General features: G+C 45.1%; 1 protein-coding gene across 3 annotated transcripts in view; it reads right to left on the reverse strand.

Annotated features, from left to right (window-relative positions):
- Nucleotides 1-21,363, reverse strand: part of LOC146829623 (tumor necrosis factor receptor superfamily member 27-like) — a 176,168-nt gene that overhangs the window by 15,378 nt on the left and 139,427 nt on the right. For all 3 annotated transcript variants that reach the window (XM_085608311.1, XM_085608313.1, XM_085608312.1), the window contains exons 7-8: nucleotides 12,960-13,106; nucleotides 9,559-10,055 (exon numbers count right to left, since the gene is read on the reverse strand). In XM_085608311.1, coding sequence (XP_085464437.1) covers nucleotides 9,559-10,055; nucleotides 12,960-13,106 — 644 coding nt within the window. The remainder of the gene's footprint in view (nucleotides 1-9,558; nucleotides 10,056-12,959; nucleotides 13,107-21,363) is intronic.

Consider the following 21,363-nt stretch of genomic DNA (forward strand, 5'->3'; position numbering starts at 1 on the left):
ACAAAATCGAACGTCTGCTAAAATCCTGACTTAGCCATCCCTAACATAGGGGGTGGATTATGCTGATATCACCCTGTGGGTCGTATCAGCAAGGTTATCGCCATTTTGCAGGGAACATCGCTGGAAAACCAGCGATGTTCCCTGCAAAAGGGCGATAACCTCGCTATCTCTGGAATTTTTACAGCCCTGGAGAAACGCGTTGCTAATAATGCGCAACCAGGGTGATAAATTCCAGAGATAGCCTGCGATAATATTATTATCGCTAAGCACGGCCAGCGATAATTATCGCTGGCCGTTGATAATATGCCCCGTAGTTACTAGCAGTCTGTGCTCCAAATTTTAGATACTCTACAGCTCACGACTATAGGCTTACATTTTATAATTTAAAATTATGATTTCAGCGCTTCTAATTCGGAAAACTGGAACGCGACGTCTAACACAATAATGCTTTATCCTAATGTAAAGTGTCGTCACATCTAACAAGCTGCAGGTGAGACCACTTGGAACCTGTGTGTAATGACATTGAGCTCTCTGTGACCCTTCGGCCTGCTGTTTAGGAAGTTAAGGAAACGAGGTCGACTCAGTAAAACATGGTGCGTGTGTAGCTTGTAAATCAGACCCGAGAACGCCTCACTTCTTGATTCAGTACCTCTTAGCATCTGCACCCTATCCGCCCAAAAAATCCTATTAGGTAATTACCAGTACTGTGGCAGCAGGTCCGGACATTTCTCTCACGAGTGATCTTCCACGTCCACTGTTACCGCTCGGCAGGTCCCCCACCGGCACCATCACCACTGCCAGCCACTCACTCTCGCCGACTCATTGCCTAGTGACCGCTTAACAACTATTACGCGCGATCAGACAGGGAATAATGGAGTGGAGCGCCATCTAGCGATGAAAGGCAGAGGGAGTTTTAATAAACCAACAAGCAACACGAGCCCCTCGAGTTGTGAAACTGAAAGCGATAAACATGACACCCAAGCCCGCAAGCAAAAGAGACGCCGTGCGCATGCACAATCTCCAGTCCGGGCTGGCGAGGCAAACAGGAGACAGGAAGGGAACAAACATGCCTCCCTTGCAATGAAAAGCGAGCGTTTGTGCCACGCGCCAATTAAAAGCAGAGGCGGAGCTTCCAAAAGAAAAGCGACGACAATAGATCTCGCAAGCGGGCAGCGCATGCGCTGCTATGCTAGGCAAAACCTAAACACGTTCCAAGCTGACCAATTACTCTTAAAACATCTTACATCCTTCATCCTTCTCTAAACATGCAATGAACAAACTTAAAAAACAAGAAGATTATGAGGGAATAAATAGCTTGAAACACTGACTGGCGACCAGTGTCACTGTGGGAAACATGACTACAAAAACATCCTTGGATGGGATGAATTCTTCGCATATCCCTTACTAGATCCAAAAAGGGTTCCATGCAGAAACAAAAAAATCTAGCACCACATCTACATACATACATTTCAAGGTCTAAACCTTCATTTTCAATTTAAAAAAAATCATGATTCAATTGTTGAATAACATTCTCACCCAATTTAGCAAAATGTTTTAATTTCCTACAATTTTACTCCACTTAAATGAATAAAACATTGTTGAATCGCTCCTCCCCTCCACAACGCCCCCCTCCACACACACAACGCTCCTATCTCTCTTGTTCCCATTGCCTTTCCCCCTCATCAAGAGGTTTAGAGGTATTACAACTAGCAAACTTTTTAAAACAATAATCCAGAATTAGAAGGCTTACAAATGCACACAAATCACTCTTGCTCCCACAACATTAAAGTCTAAAAAAAGCTGTGAAACATTGTCAAACTTCTTCCAAGATAAAAGAAGGAAACTACAAATATCACTCAGAGATAACAAGCCAGATACATACTTTGAAACCTTACTATGTGGAACCTCTAGACACGGGTAATTTTCAGGTCTCGGCTAGCGAAGGCTGCGCTTGCGCAGTCTTGCTCGTGAGATTTAATGACTTGGAAAAGAGGGGCTTGAACCCACCTCTCTTCTCTCCTCTTCTCCATTGGCTGGCCTCTTAAATGCAGATCAGCCATTGGAGAAGAGGTTTGTCTCTCCAAACAAGCCCCGTCCTTTTCGGATTCGGGGGCATGTTTTTTCGATTCTTTCTCTCCTCTGGAATGTAAACATTCCAGCCAATGGCAAGAGGAGAGAAAGAAAAAAACACGCCCCCTAATCCGAAAACGCCGCTGCCTTTCTCCGAGGCATTTCTGCTTGACCTCGGAGAAAGGCAGTGGTGTCTGCGCAGAGCGGGTGCTAGCCAGAAGCTTCTGCCATTGTACTGACGCCCGGAGGCATGAGCTACAACGCGGAGCAAGCGGGTCTGTCTGCCAAGGGGGGCCCACGTCACGGATGATAAGGGTTTCCATAACCAGTCCTAAAGTAATACACTGTCTGACAGCGAATAAGATACGTCTCCAAGGGTTGTGAATACAGCGCGGGTGACCATAATTTACGGCTCTTGTGGCAGAATAGTAAAAACGCACGTATTGCAGACAGATCGTAACTTTTCTATACATATGCTTCCATCGGTTTACCGCTCTTTAAACACACATTTAACATCAGTTGTCCCTTTTCACTTTCGGCACTTGCTTTCGCATAGGTGTAACTTTTCTATACATATGCTTCCATCGGTTTACCGCTCTTTAAACACACATTTAACATCAGTTGTCCCTTTTCACTTTCGGCACTTGCTTTCGCATAAGTGTTCTACGGCTCTAGTTTGTCCTCTCTGGGCGCACGTAGTTCTTCCCTGGCGCCAGTGTTTGGTCTGCAGTGTACTTTGTAAAGTGGCAGAGCGGGAGCTGGCTTGACTCAGCTACGAAACTTCTGGGTCTGTGTTGGCGCCGCTTTTGCTGGTCCTTCGTTAGTGCGATTACAGGTGAGTGTCAGGTAAAAGGATGTTTGGTTACACTTTGTTTACTAGTGTAGCCACGTAATCTCCACCCAGTAAAATACTGGTTATAGACCCTTATTTTGCCGTTTTAGGTGGAACGTTTCTATACTATTGTGGGTTAGTCTGATGCAACAACGTGGCCATTAAAAGTTTAATTTAACAAGAACCAAAAACAATATTATAGTCATGTGGAAGATAACAGGGAAGTATAGCCACCGTTGGCATCTCTGCTTCTAAAACACCGCGGAGGGACCCGCAGGGTGTCCGGAATATAGAGTATATGTTCACCACAGGGGAAATTCAATACAGACGCCGCAACATTTTTTTATATATAAAGAAGTGCAAATGTGTTTGGAGAAACGTCGCTCTATTCACGTTCGCAGGGTGCTGATAAGTTTTTACTGTAGTAGAATCTCCGGGTGGTTGGCTGCACCAGTTGTCACGATCCACCCTGACATCGGCAAAGGGATGCGCTCAGTAAGGGGTTTAAGTGGGATGAAAAACTCGGGGGAGGGAAGGGGGGGACGGGGGTCTTTCAGAGAGGCGTGGTCGATTTAATTAAGGGCGTGGCTTAAAACATTTAAGTGAAAAAAATCTGTGCTTAGCATAGTGTGCTTCCCGACTAGTATTTTGTCTCTTTTTTAATTGTATCTAGATATATAATACAACATGTAACTTACACCTACAACAAGCCATGACTATTGGCTTTGTCAATGGTTGTTAGTTGCATAAGATAAATAAGGAACAACTATGGCTTTGTTGTATATAATGTTGAAAATGCTTCAGTTCTGAAAGGATGAGGCTGTGGAAGAACTATAACAAGTATCTTTGATGTTACATCACAGACAGTGAAGGATGTTCCTGCTGCAGAGTCATGATTTTGTTTCACCCTGATGGTGAGGGCAAACATGGAGAGCCCGATAGCCTCGCCTCAGCATCTACTTTTTAAAACTACTGGTGCTGACCACCAGCAGGACCTGGCCCACTTAAAGCCCTGCGCTTAGTACAGTTATTGGCAGCGGAACACATAGGCCAATCTGTATTCTTAAAGCTGAAGAGGTGACCTGCTCAGTGTGTGATCTTTGCGGTGCAGGCTCAATGTAATTGTTAAAAGAGTGTAGCAGGCTGCATTTACTGAAACGCACCATTTGAGAGAGATTAAGCTATTGACATTGTAAATAACAATGCCGTTTCTTTAAATGTTTTAAAAACAAAAACATAAACAAAAATAATGTCATGAGCAATGCCAATAGCTCTAACTTTAACAATGCCGAGACCATTGCATTGTAAATGCTTGCTCCAAGATATTATGCAGACAGGGTGGCAAAAACAGTTGCGGATGTAAGAACATCCTCTCATTTCTCAGGCACTCTCCCAGTCAAGCTAGTGAAGGAGGGCAGTCTTTCCATCTCACTCTGCCTAAAAGACATGCTTAATCCTTCCCAGAAACATGGTATAGTGTCATATTCATGAGGAATACAATACCAAAAAATCATGTAAGATTGTACATAGTCAGAAATGAAAGGTATATTTTATGTGCAGAACACCATGTCCAATCAGATGCTGAGCTCCATGACCGTTCCACTGCTTCCGCACTCGTGGTACCGCGGAGGGGTTTCACACTGTATGCAAGTAGTGCGGATGGCAGCAGCAGGGTTTCAGAATGTTGATTGGCACATTGGGTGTCAAATTTCGGTTTCTTCATGCCATGAACTTTTGAAGAGGGGAAGAACAAAACCTTTAAAAAAACGCCCTTTCTAAGATGGTGGTTGAACCATTGGAAGTTTCTTCCTGTGATGTCAATTCCTGTTTCAAGCACACATATGGCATAGCTTGGAAGGACAGAATGCATTGCCACACATTTTGCTCCCTAATTTTAACTCATGCTCACATGTCTTCTTGATATTCAATTTTGTCCTTAATTTTTAACTTTAGCAGCAAGGATCATTTTCTTTGTTGGACTTCCAAGCTTGTTCTACTTGGCTCTTTTCCTTTTCCTGATATCAGGGGGGCGCATTTCCTTACTCTTTTTAACAATGCTTATTGTTATCTTCAATCAAGATGTACCAAGAATGGAAAAGCAGGTATTGTCCTCTTTGTAGGTTTTCCCCTAAGCTGTGACCCTCTGAAGGAGACACTTGTTACCTCACAAGATATTATTCTGTGCAGGGCGGCACCATGACTGCTGGACGCGATAACCATTTGCTAATGCAACCTAGAAAGGTACTGCACAGACCTTCTCAACATCAATGCTTGATAGATTGTGATGCCACTGACCCCATAGGTTCTGTAGTACCAGGGATCCTGCTCAGGACCTGGTGCAAGAGCGACGCAATAAGCATTGTCAAGTTGATGCTCACACAGACCTTAGTATCATGATCTACAGATATTCCAGCAGTCCATTCAATGGTCCTTCGACGCCAGAGCCACTACAACCCTTCCCTGTGTGTGGTGATCCAAAGGGGTCTCCTGTAGGCTGCAGGTAACTAGAGACATGAGCAGCAGCTGGGTTCCAGGGTGCTGAATGGTGCACTGGATGTCACACTTGGGCTTCTCCTTCAAGGGAGAATGAGCACCGTGAATTTTCACAGCGGGATAGAACTAAGCTTTACAAAATGCCCTTTCCAAGATGGTGGTTAGTCCATTGGAAGTTATTGGAGCATCCCAAAATAAGATATTGCAAAGGTTCATCCTATGATGTCAGATCCAGTTCTAAGCATTTATATGGCAGGGCTCAGAAGGGAATGATGATGTGTTACAATGCACAATGCCAATTTGCTATTCTCTTTTTGTTCCTAATTTTTAACTCAAGCAGGCTCTATAATTTTTCTCATGGATCATCCCTGCTGCTTGAGCTTGTTTCCCCTTCCTGATATCAGGAGGAGTTTGTGCTGTGCTGTTTTTACTAATTATATCTCCAATTTTGGTGTTGATTTACCAAGATTGCAAAGGAGGTTTTCCCCCTTTGTTGGTTTTTACTCCAGGTTGTAATCCTTTAAGGGAGAAATTAATCATCTCACACATATATTAGTCTGTCCAAGGTTTCACTGTGGCTGCTGCGACGAGTCACCCTTTCCTCAGGCATCATAGAATGGCACCCCACTGAACTTCTGAGCATTCATTCTGTCGCAGATAGTAATGATATTGTTCCCAAAGATTCTGAGGCACCATGGATGCTTACCAAAGTAGCACAAATTGCACCTTCAGAATTTGGAGCAGACATTACATTGGGCTAGACCCAACTGTAGTATAGAGAATGTAGGCTACCATTAACAGACAATTGGCCAGATTCACAAAGGGCCCCCACACTCGTAGAGGAAGCCCCGCACTCATGGTGGGGGACCCGCCCTCATGGTAGTACCTCTGCATTGCACTTTCTTATAGCAGAGGGTCCAGCATGAGTATGGGCCCCCCTTACACATCTTCAGGACCTCCGTCACGAGGGCAGAGGCTCCTTTGGGAATCAGCCCCAATGTGTTTTGCAGCTTAGATCAAAGCGATCCTGCCTTGTTATTCTTCTCAAACGGTCTTAATTATGGATGGGAATATCTGGCACAGTCTTGAGTTGGTTCTAATCACACCTGCCCAATTGCTCCCAACAAAACAAACTACAAGTTTCCTATCAAACCCTTCAATTTTTCAACAAGTCCCACAAGGATTGATTCTTTCCCCAACGCTCTTTCATTTATTTATTCACCCTCCTGAATCCCTCAAACATCTCATTCTATCTCTATGCCGATGATATGCAGCCGTAACGGAGTCACCTCTATAGAAGACACTGTCAAACTAACCAAAACTTTAAAAATCGTACAGCATTGGCATGGCTCTACCGCACCTAAAATGAAACCCCGCGAAAACTGAGTAGCTCCTGATTGCACCCCAAAATGTCCTAAGCCAATTCATCTCTAGTGGATTCCGAGCCTACATTCCTAGGCTTCAATATCAACAAAAACCTAAATACAGGCGCATACTAACGCCCACGACCAACCCCAACAAATGTAGGTCATTATTCCACATGACGACCTCAAATCAGTGGTCTAAAACCTACTAGTCTCAGAAATGGACTATTGCATTTTCCTTCTAACCCGAACACCAAACATTTACCTTGACCCCCTGAAAGCAGCTCTCAATGTGGCAGCTGGCCAGAAGTGCCAGGAGATCAAACAAATTGATCTAGGTTTGGATTCTGAACAATTGAGAAGGCAATTGAAACTAGCTTGCATTTCCAAAACCTCTCCCAGCTAACTAGTCAAGAAAGTTATCGCGGGTAGATCTCGTACACTCTAGAGCATAACCTCTCTCCTCATAGACATTCCAGCCCTCAAGAAACCAATAGTGCTCAACCAAGCTTTCTCTTGTAGTGAACTCAGAGTTTTACACTCTTTACATTTCTCTATTAGGAAAATCGCTTCTTTTAACACCTTCGAAAAATAACTCAGAATGTCACTATTCCAATGCAATTTCCCACTGGACACATCTCCACGACAATCATCTCACAACTGATTGTGGTTAAAGATCTGGACTTATTCACTGCAGAGACTCTGATTAATTAATGTCATTTTTCTTCTGTCCTCATCTCTCAAGCACACTGTCCTCCTTGCTATCCCCCGGGGAATAAATAATCCCACTTAGATACAAAAGAGCAGGACCAAGAGTCTTTACATGCATCTACCCTCAAATGTTTGTTTACAAGAATTTATGTTTTATAAATATCTGTGTTGATATAACAAATTCGGTCCTATGATGTCCTTAACCTCCAGTAGGGCTGTTTTAAGAAAAACAGACATAAAATTAAAAAAACAGGGAAAGTTCTTGTGGGTGAGTGGCACAAAGACTCTTCTGTTAACTTTACTAAGGAATGAGTGGAGAAAGAAACACAGGATACTATCATGTAGTCAAGAGTGCTCTGGCATCTGACTGACTCCAACACTGACCTGCCAGCTTTGGAGAGATAAGCTGCCTCCCTTTGTGTGGCTCCTCCATGCCACAGGGTGTGCCATGCTGGGCCACGGTTTGAGAATCTGAATCACGTGATAACAGGCTGCTTGCCAATTGCCCTTACACGTCATGCTACTGCTGCCGTTGTGGATGAATTTCTAAAGTCTATTATATTGAAATTGGATCATGAATTGGTCTGGTCATTATTCACGCCAGTCTCCTGGGAGCTTTAAGCCCTGCCTTGCTAGCTGTGATGTTTCCCTATAAATCACAGGTCAGCAGAGCAGCTGAGCTAGGCCATGTCCCAGTAAAAGTGTGGGCTTCTTTCTTGAGGATGCTTTCCTAGCTAAAAGAAGTGACATGATTGGTCTTCAAAGTAGGAATCCCTGCTTTCACCAGAGATTGACCAAATGCGATGTTAAATACTAGGGTCTTGATTCATAGACCACACTTTGTAGTTTGTTTTGTAGTTCTGTAAAATGCATTACAATGTGCTATTCACAAACTACGTGTGGATTTTTCGCCTCCTTAATTACCTATACTTATGTGTGAGGAGTTTTCTGACCCAAATGCTGAGGGCCCGATTCACAAAGGTAAAGCTAGACCAAAATTCTGACTTAGACCAAAACCCTAACTTTACTCTGTTTCGGTATTCACAAAGGTAAGTTACTACTAGTAAATTTACTAGTAGTAAAGTAAAGTTACTAGTAGTAACTTAACTTTGTGAATACCAAAAAGTTGTAAAGTTAGTCTTTTGGTCTAAGTCAGGCTTTTGGTCTAACTTTACCTTTGTGAAGCGGGCCCATAGTCTCCGCACATGTAAGTAAATATACGTTTTACTAGTAAATGTGGGTGGGACTAGGCCAGTGCTTAATTTGTAAAATAATAGGTGCTACGGCCCTGACCAGGAGGACACTGCAGCTTGCATCACCCATTGCAGCTGTCATTGTTGCCAAAACAACTACTAACCATCTTTCTCGCCTGCAAATGGAACAGTTCAGATTATTGCAGATTCCCAAAGCTAAAGGAATAGCTGGGGAAGTAGGTATTATTTATCTTTAATGTCTACTGTATTCATAAACAACCGTTGTTCTGCTTATTTCTGAATTAGATGAGCAGCGCCACTTTGTGGCAGACTGTTTATAAGTGTGGTGTGTTGATAATTAAGTGCCGGTGCCGAGCACCAGAAACCACTGGCTCAAATTAAGCACTGGACTGGACGGAGTGGGTGGGAAAGGGGCAGCCTTACTCGGAAAGGGGATGGAATTAGCGAAAAGAGGGGTTTGGGGCAAGTTGAGGAAGGGTTACGAAGGAACGTCACCCAGTCACACAAGATTGAGCCAATTGATATACTCTGGGAGTATAGACATGTGACGTATACATTTGTGGTAAATTAACACTCAGAGTTTGTGAATAACGAAAGTAGCACACTTATTCCAAAGTGTAAACTAACTCAACAGTGTAAGTTGCCTTTGTGAATAAGGCCCTGGGACTGCACAGAACCAACCGTTCATAGTTCGGAACCTGTATTCCATTTGAGGTATACAAGGTGGATTAAATATAGAACTATGAGATATACTAACCTAGAAAAAGGATTTTTTAGAAATAGAGGGATACATATATCCAAATGTGTACACTGCAGGTGCTGAGAGTAGCTCTGGACATGCAGTAATATACAGGGAACAGTGTGGCGTACATACCCCGTTTTCAACGGTGAAATGCTGAAACCGCGTACTCGATGTCTCCTGTGGCTGGTCCGGTGGGCCTGTGCTTGACTCAGTCATTTCCGGAGTCCCTCGATGAATCGGGCCTATGGAGTCCATTGTACCAAGGCACTCTTGCTCCATGGAGAACCTGTGAAGGTCTAGCTCGGTGCATTCCACTGGTGCATGTGCCCACCTGTGCTGGCACTGCTCGGAGGCGCAGGAAACTGTGGCTGACATTGGAGGGTGAACGAAGGACTCCAGAGCTGGATTCAATCTAATTTCACACGAAGAGCATCCGGCAGAGCAGTCGCTGGAGCCAGAGTGCCTGATGAGGGGTTGGGTTTCTGAAACCCTTCTGGTGAATTGAGGACCAGTGCTTGGGTGGAAGGGTAGAGGGTGGTCTGGGCCAGGCTGCAGAGGGCACGGTAGACTATGTGGCTGGAGGCTGGAGGTATGGCTGTCTGGAGCACCGGGCAACTCCTCTACTGGACCTGTGAACAAAAAGAGGCTTTAACATACGTTGAACTTACACCACGTGGATCTAGATGACAGTCAACATTTTCAAAAAGCAATCAGTGTCTCTATTGGTGGATGGATTCTTGATTTGGCTTTCCAAATGCAGCACATTCTAAAGTGCAGGCAGGTCAGATCTTGCCTGAGAAGTAAACTTTACAGTTTCTGGCTAATCTGAGCACCAATCCTAGCAAGTGATTCCTGTCGAGGACTTCCAATCAGAAGAGACTACGCCTGACCCTTTCTCAAGAGTGCTTTGTTTCTAGAGTTCAATAGAATATAACAATAGGGCAACCCAATATTCCCCAAGGAATTGGGTAGATTCAATCAAATAACAAAAAGAAACCTTGAGGATTTATTCAGTTCAGTTCAGTTCAGTTCATAAGGCTTTATTCGGAGCTTAAAAACAAAGTCCATAAAAGCACAAACATACATAAAACTTCATCATTTTAACAGTCAAACATATAAATACTTTAAAAACAATTTAAAATGACAGATTAGGCCTCGCTTTAATAGCCCGTAAAAGAAAAGTGGCAGTAAAAAAACATACATCAGGTGGCGGGTTAAATAGCAGACTCATAGTGTCTTTTACAGTCCTGACTCCGTATTTCTTAAAAACAGGTTTTAAAAAAGCTGATCGGAGGTTTCCGTAAAATGAGCAGAGCAATAAGAAGTGTACAGTACTTTGTGCAGTAATATTGTCACATGGGCAAGGACCTGTTGGGTGTTTCTTAATGCTTGGGAATGCGACCAGATGGTGAACAATACCAAAACGGAGCCTTGTCAGAACAAATCGATGGGAGGATCTAGAAACAAAACTCAGATATGGTTGAAACCCTATCGTTTCACTAAAACTACCATAAAAACGACAGGTTGTTAAGTTATTATTAGTTAGTTATTATTAGTATTATTATTAGAGGATTTATTCAATTTAAATTATTATTTAAACAGTCACAACAGTGATCTTGATTTCCAGGAACTCAGAAAGAAACTCGAAAAAGAGACTTTCAAAAATGACCCAAGTTCATCTTTTATACTCTTTTATCAAAAATTATTTTATATATTTTCGATATTTTCATTCAATAAAGTAGTGAAACAATCCACTTAACATTTCATGAAAGGCAACATAAAACTACTGTCTCATTTAGAATCACATCAGCAGTAGTCAATGACACTTTTTACAAACAAATACAAGCCATCCACATTTTGGCCATGTGTTGAAATCAATCAATACAAACAGATGAATTTTCTAACAGCATCAAATGCCTATTAGTTATGTAAAAGAAGTGTTGTAGCGTCACCGACATATGGCCAAAATGTGGATGGCTTGTATTAATATATAAAATAATTTTTGATAAAAGAGTATAAAAGATGAACTTGGGTCATTTTTGAAAGTTTCTTTTTCGAGTTTCTTTCTGAGTTCCTGGAAATCAAGATCACTGTTGTGACTGTTTAAATAATTAATTTAAATTGAATAAATCCTCAAGGTTTCTTTTTACTATTTGATTGTTTCTAGAGTTCAGCACATGCCCTGCTGTGATGAAGTTTGTTATCCTTAACTATAAATAATGGGGCACATTAGAAACCCCTAGCACCACCGGAGCATCGCTTATTCTGAGCTGTGGTGGCATTACACCATACCATATATTGACAAGGTGGCATTAAGCCACTTAACGTGTCTTAACGCCACCTTGTAAATATGCCCCTTTCCACAGCAGTCCACTGCGGCAAAGGGGCAAGCAATGGGCATTGAAATGGGTGTTCCACCTCTCTCAAACTCTAACCTGTTCTTTACTAGCTGGATGCCAGTACTGGCTGTACTTCAGGTTATTAGGTAAAGACTTATGGAATATTGTGTAAGTCATTTAAAGTGTGTACCTCTACCAAGAGGTTCCGGGTGCATACCAGGGGTGTGCAAAGATTTTGTTACGTGAGCCATAATTGCCTAGTTCATGATTATTGACCCTCGCGTAGTTCCCTTTGCCTATCACCAGTGTCGTTTTTCACTCACAAGTGTTAGTTTGTGATGAAACCGGGAGTCCTATTTACAAGTCCCATTCACCACCAGAGTGTCACTTTTTGTGACGCTCCGGTGGCGTAACATCATTTCCCATATTTACAAGGTGGCGCTAATCCACTTAACGTGGCTTAACACCATCTTGTAAATATGCCTCTTTCAGCCACAGTCCTCTGTGGCAAAGGGGCTGTTGCTGGGGCATTCCACCGCAACACCCATTGCTTTTTGACGCTGCCCCAGATTTACAAGGTTGAGGCAGCGCCAAAAACGAATGCTAAGGAATGCCTGGTCTTAGCATGGCGATATGAGGAGAAATTACTAATTTCTCCCATTTTTTTGCACTTTCTATGTGTGCTGCATTCTGCAGTACAAAAAGAAAGAGCAAATCGCCATTATTGATTGTTTATGTGCAGAAAAGTTTTCCTTTCTGCACATAAACAATTGCCCCTGCAGTGCAGGCACCCCCGCAACATGTCGGCAGCTTTTTTTTGCGCTGGCGCTAGAGGCAACACATGGGTGCGCCATATTTTGTGAATACGGCACATCCCTGCATTTAAAAAAATGGTGCAACCCCGCGCTCCCACATTGTTTTGTAAATATGCCCCAGGATGTCTCTTATCTCGACTATGGTGAAACTATGTTCCACCGGAGACTCATGAGCATTTTGTCCACGACTGAGTTCCTTGCATTGCACTTTTCCTCATGAGGGATTATACACACTCTAATGGAAAGGAGCAATTTCACACCTTGCTTAAGTATGTTGAGCTAGGCTTCTCTGAGCCCACCATGAAAATTTGTAAAGAATAAGCAGGTCAGTGGCTTGATTTGAAAGCACGAGGCAGGGGAGGGGCCATCAGAACCTCACCTTCTGTCTGCTGATTGGCGTTTGAGGGATTGCCATCCAGGGCACAGGGACTGTGAAGCTGCTGCTTGGCACATTGGCTGCTGGATTGGGACCCGCAGCCTGCAAATGTCACACTTGCTTCCGTCAACTTTGAGGAACTCAGAAATGCTGAAAAACAAACAATATACATTGTTTCATCAACTCGTGCACGTGTGAAATATTTATACTCCAAAGTGGACATCCCTGGAAGGACTCAGAAAATAATTCACGAGGACAAGGGCTTGCCACATACGCAGATGACTCAGGGATCAACGTAAAGGACCAGACCACATCTTGTAGGGGAAACCTACATAGGTCCCCACTTTGAATTCTCAGTTTAAAGGAATATATGATACCGTACCTTGAACCACAGCCTACACAGCGCCACGCAGCAGTTTGTACTTGGCTCCTGGGCTTGGGGGCAAAGTCCCTCTTACCTCTTGGCACCGTTGCTGGTAGTCTCCCTCGCCGCCTCTTGTTGCACCGAGGCCGCTGTAGAGGATGACTACAGCCCCCAGCAGCCATTCTGTGATCCGCCCACATCCGGCGGAAAGCGCGCCCGGAGGCGCTACTTCAATCGAGGCTCCCCCGGTGGAGCGGGGGGACCGTACCGTGAACCACAGCCTACACAGCGCCACGCAGCAGTTTGTACTTGGCTCCTGGGCTTGGGGGCAGAGTCCCTCTTACCTCTTGGCACCGTTGCTGGTAGTCTCCCTCACCGCCTCTTGTTGCACCGAGGCCGCTGTAGAGGAGGACTACAGCCCCCAGCAGCCACTCTGTGATCCGCCCACATCCGGCGGAAAGCGCGCCCGGAGGCGCTACTTCAATCGAGGCTCCCCCGGTGGAGCAGGGGGACCGTACCTTGAACCACAGCCTACACAGCGCCACGCAGCAGTTTGTACTTGGCTCCTGGGCTTGGGGGCAGAGTCCCTCTTACCTCTTGGCACCGTTGCTGGTAGTCTCCCTCGCCGCCTCTTGTTGCACCGAGGCCGCTGTAGAGGAGGACTACAGCCCCCAGCAGCCATTCTGTGATCCGCCCACATCCGGCGGAAAGCGCGCCCGGAGGCGCTACTTCAATCGAGGCTCCCCCGGTGGAGCGGGGGGACCGTACCTTGAACCACAGCCTACACAGCGCCACGCAGCAGTTTGTACTTGGCTCCTGGGCTTGGGGGCAGAGTCCCTCTTACCTCTTGGCACCGTTGCTGGTAGTCTCCCTCGCCGCCTCTTGTTGCACCGAGGCCGCTGTAGAGGAGGACTACAGCCCCCAGCAGCCATTCTGTGATCCGCCCACATCCGGCGGAAAGCGCGCCCGGAGGCGCTACTTCAATCGAGGCTCCCCCCGCGTCGCGGGACGCGCGCGGGCGTCGCCGGGCTGAGCCCGGGCAGAGGGCGGGCCGTCTGTGGCCATCCGGGGCCGGAGGAGGCCGGGTCGGGCAACATTTCTTGGTCGTGAACTCTGGGTTAGTCTGGATTTTAATTCTCCACTGACAATGAGTCATGTCTTTTATTTGTTATATAGTATTCAGCCATAAGCTATTCATAGAGTGTTCTATCTTTTTATTCTTGATTGCTCAGTATTTAGCTATTGTTTTTATAGGGGTTTCTATTAGTACTGTACCAGCCTGTTAGCCACCACCCGAGTTATGGGGAAACACACTAAACCCTCTTCGAGTCGTCCTATGACTAGACAACTAGCCAACTCGAATCCCCCGCTCCCAAGTCTGACAGCGATAGATAAAATGCTGCAGAAAACAATTGGGGTGGTTGCTACACCCATTGAAAACACGGAAAGACGGCTGTCCATTACTCCTGCATTTACTATGGCACCCCCACATGATGGTTCGGCTGATATGTCCACATACCAGGTGGATATGGAAGCTATGTCATCTATGCTGCCATCTTTTACCCACTTACCTTGTGCACAGGTGATTTTAGATGAGCCTGAGCTGCCGGAAGTCGGTCCATTATCATCCTCCTTTGTTTCTATAGTGGCCCCCAAGAAGCAGGCAAAGTTAAAGAAAAATAAACAGAAAACTAAAAAAAGGACTTTAAATTCTGCCCCTCCTGCAGCTGGGCCTGCCCCTTCAGTCCTGGCTCAACACCCTCCTATTTCTAATCCACCGGTCTGGGCTTCTAACCTACTAATAGATCTACAGTCGCATATAGATCATTCCCTAAACCTTCTCCTAAAAACCCTGTCATCTAAAATAGACAGGTTGGTATCCCTTATCAATACCAAAGGTATTGGGAAGCAGCAGCCAAACCATGACCCACTGCACAACTCTCGCAGTACGGAAGGTATTAGCACCCAAGCTATGATTAACAATCCTACTCCTCAGGGTCAGCCTAGTTCCCGCTCGCTCCCCACTCCCTCTACTTCAGCACAGCCACTTGTGGCGCCACTAATTGCCCCTCCTCTTTTTGCTGGTCCCCCTATACCCCTGAACGTCCCCCGAGTCTCTATTGTCTCATCAGCTTGTGATCAGTTCCAGAGTAATAAGGATCATAGCCCACGGAGCTCTGGTGGGGGTAGGCCTCTCCCTAATATGGGTGGGAACTTAGCCTCTTGGAACCTGGCTGATCCCTCTCCACTTGTACAGCTCCCCCCCGAGTCAGCTCCGTATGTGATCGTGCTTACAGGAGTTCCTCCTTTATCTAATGCCAAGGGGGAAACTTACCATGAAGTAAAAAACAAAGTCACCCATTGGTTGTCTAAAAATAGACCATTGAATGGAGTTGGCAGAGGGGAAATCCTGTTTGTTCGCAGGGTTAGCTGGCTAGGGACTCGTCCAAAGGACATCAGTGGGGATTGTGTTTTGATTAATTTTAGGGACCCCAGAGTAGTGGGACACATACTGGATCTGGGTGGGAAGTTTAAACTAGGTTCCATTGATACTTCCCATTTGGGGTATTTTTATTCCCATCCCAATGTTTTGAACCCTGTGGAACTTCCATACTCTCACCAAGCATCTCATAATTCCTATTTTAATATCCCGGTTGCCAACCGTTTTGATGTGCTTGGTTCCGTGGATTGACCATCATCCCGGAGGCATATCAAGGGAAGGCACATGCACACGGAGGGGAACCCTGGTAGAGAGGACCATGGTGTGGTGATGGATCTCTCCTTGGCCGCACCTGGTATCGGGAGAGGACTTACTCCCTCCTTTTTTTTCCATCTGAATAACAGTTCTACGGAAGGACACCCTGAGTTGGGCCCCCCTGAACATACTGCTCCCCATGAGTGCCCTACTTCTCTCCCCTTGGTGGCCAGTTCCTGCCGTACACCCTCACGTAGACCACTAGTAGGGTCCTGGAATGTGGCTGGACTGGAGTCCAAACTCTCTGACCCTGAGTGGGGAGAGTTAATGGACAATTTTGATATTTGTCTATTTCAAGAAACTTGGCTTCGGTACAGTCCAGTGAGGGTGGGTTACGCAGCTTTTTTTTACTCCTGCGGTCCAAGGCACCAGGGGCAGACCTTCGGGGGGGTTAGCTATTTGGGTTGCAACTCATTTAGGTTGCTCTGTAAAGTCTATAGACACAAAGTCCCCTGATATCCTGTGCCTGCTACTTACCTTCCCTGCCGGGTACTCGCTGGTAGTACTAAATGTCTATCTGCGTCCTTATCCGGTACAGCTGGGTTTGTCGATTTTAGGGGCTCTAGATGAGGTACTACACTCCCTTCCCCCTGCGTCCCACAAACTATTAGGTGCGGATTTTAACTGTCACTATGAACCCCTCCCTGGGATCCCTCCTCCTACTTGCGATGAGGACGAAAACTATAAAATCCCAGATCCTACCATCTACCCGGCCAAGCGTCTTCTCCCACTAGCCCTCGAGATCAACAAGCTAGCCATTGCACATTCCTTGAGGGCCTGCAATGGTAGATTGTGCCCTGATGTACCGGGAGCTTTCACCTTCAATAGACCCGGGAGTTGCTCGACTATCGACTATATCCTGGTGAACGTGGAATTTTGGGGCTATTTAGCAGCATTTTCTGTTATTCCGCGGGTCGATAGCGATCATAACTTATTGTCATTGGAATTGGTAAATAATATTGGTGGTAGTGCAGGCCCACACGGCCTGACACCACCTAATAGCGAGAACTTGGTCCTAGCTGCAGGAGGTAGACGCATTAGGTGGGCAAGGGTTGTGACCGATGAAATAAAGCTTGCAGCTTTATATAGCAGTGTCACTCGCTCCCTGGAGGCGGTTTCCCTCCTATTGAGCCCCAATGGGGATATTGAGCAGAACCATCTCCTAGATTTCCAAAACATCCATAAGGAACTCCTCGGCGGCCTGGTTGGTTTTTTTTACAGTGCCTCTGTCTCAAGGCCAAGGGCCCCAAGGCCTGAGCATTGGTACAATGGTTCCTGTAGGCTGGCCAAGACTGCCCTGATTAAGGAGATAAAAAATGGTACACTGTCTAGTATCCAGGCTGCGAGGGCCTTTTATAAAAATCTGATTAAGGAGGCAAAATCTGAGTGGGAGGATCTCAGGTGGCAAAACATGAAACAAGCATTAGCAGACCATGACTCGAGGGCCTTCTGGAACATTGTTCGAACTGGTACGGTAGCTTGCAGCCCCGCTATCATTCCCAACCTCAGTGAGGAGGTCTGGCTCGCCCACTTTAAACCCCTATATTCTCTTAGTGACCCTAGGGGAGGATCTGATCTGGTAACCCCGCCTAATGTTATTCTAATGAATCAGATGGACCAAGAAGATTCTGTGAGTCGATCTTTCTCCCTCTCAGAAATAGAGTTGGCCCTTAGCACCTTAGCTGTAGGGAAGGCTCCGGGGCTTGACAGGATCCCTGGTGATCTGTTTAGAAGTGAATTAAAAATTGGGCCCCCTACATTTTGGTATACTTCAATGCCATTTTGCAGGGCCTTGAGATCCCGGATACCTGGTTGGGAGCAGAAATTATACCCATTCATAAAAAATCTTCCCCTCTGGACCCAGCCAATTATCGCCCCATAAGTTTGATTGACGTCTTACAGAAGCTGTTTGCCCGAGTCCTTTTAACAAGGCTGCAGTCCTGGATGGAGGACCATCAAATCCTAACCTCGCTCCAGGCAGGGTTTCGAGCAAAGGTCTCTACCATTGACCAATTGTTTAGGCTTCAGTTGATTCACTGGAAGACAGTCAGCATGGGTGCTGGTAATCTCGACTTGATCTTTGTGGACCTTCGGTCCGCATTCGATACGGTCCAAAGGGAAAAATTATGGATTCTGTTATTAGAGATGGGTGTTCCCCCCTACCTTTGCCATCTATTCAAACGCCTACACCAAGGCACTTATGCAAGGGTGAGATTTGGGAGATGTGGGGAAATTTCAGGGCCATTTCCGGTTGAAAAGGGTGTGCGGCAGGGTTGTGTCCTGGCCCCCACCCTTTTCTCCCTTTTTATTAATGGGATGATTGAGCATCTCCTGCGCGCCGCTAATTTGGATTCCCCTATCCTTGCGGGGCGTAAGATACCGGCCCTAATGTTCGCGGATGACACGCTCCTGTTATCTAAATCTTTCATGGGCGTCCAGCGTACATTGGAGGCCTTTTGCTCTTTCTGCAAAAAAAGGGATCTGGAACTGAACCTATCTAAAACAAAATTTATGGTTTTCAGCTCCAACTCAATCAACTGTCCCCACCCCAAGATGGGAGATGTAGAGCTAGATAGGGTCTCTACCTTTGATTACTTGGGGGTGACCCTCAATGACAAAATGAAATGGGGGTCTCATATGGCGAAGGCAAACCTGAAGCTAGCACAATCAGTGGGGGGTTTACTGAAGGTCTTTAATAACACTTCTTCCAAACCTCTGGGCCCCCCCATGGAAATCTACAAATCCCAAGCAAGAGGGGGCGCGCTATATGGCGCTGAGCTTTGGGGGCATTCTACTCCTGCTTCTTTATCGGTAATTGAGAATTCCTTTATCAGGCGACTGCTGAAATTACCTGCAAGCACCTCCTTAATTCCCTTGAGATGGGATTTAGGTTTAGTTCCTATAGAAGAAATTGCCCTGAATCGCCCTCTCCTGTTCTGGAGACGACTCTGGTCAACACCCGAGCTTGCAAGCTATAGGCACGACCTGGGTGATATACTGGCAAGGGGAAAACTGGAAAAAATCCCTTGGTTAACTTATGTTAAGACCCTTTGTTATTCCATAGGGAAGGGGGACCTTTGGTCCGCCCCGGAAGAGACAAGCCGCACACTATCTAAGAAATCTTTGAGTGAGGCCCTGCATTTGTATCGGAAGGAAATTTTATTACATTCCTCTCTGGGTAGGCTCACTGACACCTTCCTGGACATTAAGTTCAGCCCCCAGTACGAAACCTTCTTGGATGTTATCCAACCCCCCTTGGCAAAGAAACTTTACATTCAGTTTCGACACAGCTCGCTACCTCTGAGGGCTTTTACATGTAGATGGTCTAACGCATCTGATCGATCAAGCACGTGTCCTGTATGTACTGATATTCGTGAAACAGAGATGCATGTCATCTTTTTTGCCCCCTATATATCAAGGCTAGGAAGAAGTGGATCATTCAGCTCTGTAAGTCTAGGGGCCTTAGGGACTACCAGGTAGTGTTTAGATTTTTGAAGTACGATACCACCCCATTGATAGTGTTTGCGATGGCCAAATATCTTCTTTCTATGTGGCTCACCAGGTCCAAAAAAACGCCTTCTGCCCCACAACCCTCTTGATTCCAGTATTACTATCATTGTCACTATAGAATCTTGTGGTGTAGTGAGATCACTTTGGGCTTTGGTCACAGCTCTAACAAATTTGCTTCCTGTGGAAATAATTTGTTCTCATTTCTCTGTGCAATTTTTTTAGAATAAAAATTTTAATGTTTTGATGGATTACACTCTACCTAATGTTGATTTAATCATGTTTTATTGTACAGAATTATTTATGTCTTTTTATGGTATCATACCGAAATAAAAGCTTTTGACTGACTGACTGATAATGATGACTGACAACAGGAAATAATACAGCCCTGAAAATTGATTTTGAATACCCCATTGTGAAATAAATGTTTTTTTACCATATATTGAGAATTGGAAGGAAACAAATATGAAAAAAACAGAATATAAAAACCACACTAACCCCAACCCTAACCTGACCCCTCTCCCTAAGCCTGCACATAACCTCAGGCTCAACGCTCACCGTAACAAGATCCATAACCCTCGACCTAACTCTGAATTTAACCATAAAACTAAACTTACTAAGAGCAAAACTGTCAAGTTCACCTTAAACCTAACCCTAACTCCTACCAATACCATAGGTCAAATTCTCCCCAACCACAACACTAGCATTTAATGTTACTCTAAACCTACCCCAGACAGCAAGCCAAGCAATAAACCATAACATAACCCTATTGCATGTTTAATCCTTCAAAGACCCTTACTCATAGTCTCATTAGCCCCATCGCTAAATTGACACTACAGAAATTACTTTTAAATGGATTACCTATTTGCCAAATTAAAAAAGTTGTAGTTTTTACTTTATTTTTTCCATAATGGTATCTTCATTTTCACATGATGCTGTTTAAAGCGCTGCCTTATAAACGTCTATAGTTCCATTCCTTTATGGAAGGAAGAATATGACGTTAATAAAACCACAAATACAAAGGTTCATACATGACATAAAAATGAAAAGGTTGTGACCGCAATGCCCCAGTGGTGAACTTGGTCCTCACTCCAAAACAACCAATTACACCTAAGCTGCTGGCGTACCTTCTTCTACCACAAAACAGCTGTACCAGATGCACATCAGCCTCATCAGCATTAAAAAAATGATAACTCGGGGGGCGTGGTTTGAGCGCCAACGAAGATGGCGGCTCACTAATACTGCTCCGGGACGATATCGAGGAGGTCAGTAAAGCGGACCGATGGAAGGACTCTTTGGAGGGTTTCAGTTAAAGAATTAACTGTCGGAATCTCCACTTCTTTCAAAGACATCTTTATTATGTGGCGGTAAGCCCGCATTCCTGCCTAATTCTGCCTCAGATTTGCGGCGCGTTATTTGAGGAGCTCGCGACCGCCATCTTATGCCCGTCGTAACATTTATTCCTCACAGAGCGGTCATTACTTCATAGAAATGCCGCTTCACTCGGAACATTTCAACTTCTAAATTGGTCACCTTTCATTGAGTAAATGTACTTTCCTGCTATTTTGCATTTCTGCTTTGCAGCACGCTCCGTGAATGGACTATGACTGCTTTTCTTCAGTTTTCCTCACAGAATGGTGTGCCGTTATATTGTGTTGTGGCGAAAGGAATATTAGCTACAAGGCAACGAGGACTCATATTTTACAAATCTCTCTTTACAGCATTTAGATATTTGCTCTAATATGCAATGAGCTTCTGGCTGATATGTGATTGCCATCTTG

The sequence above is a fragment of the Triturus cristatus genome, chromosome 5_2 (genome assembly GCF_964204655.1).
Source record: "Triturus cristatus chromosome 5_2, aTriCri1.1, whole genome shotgun sequence".
Lineage (NCBI taxonomy): Eukaryota > Metazoa > Chordata > Amphibia > Caudata > Salamandridae > Triturus > Triturus cristatus.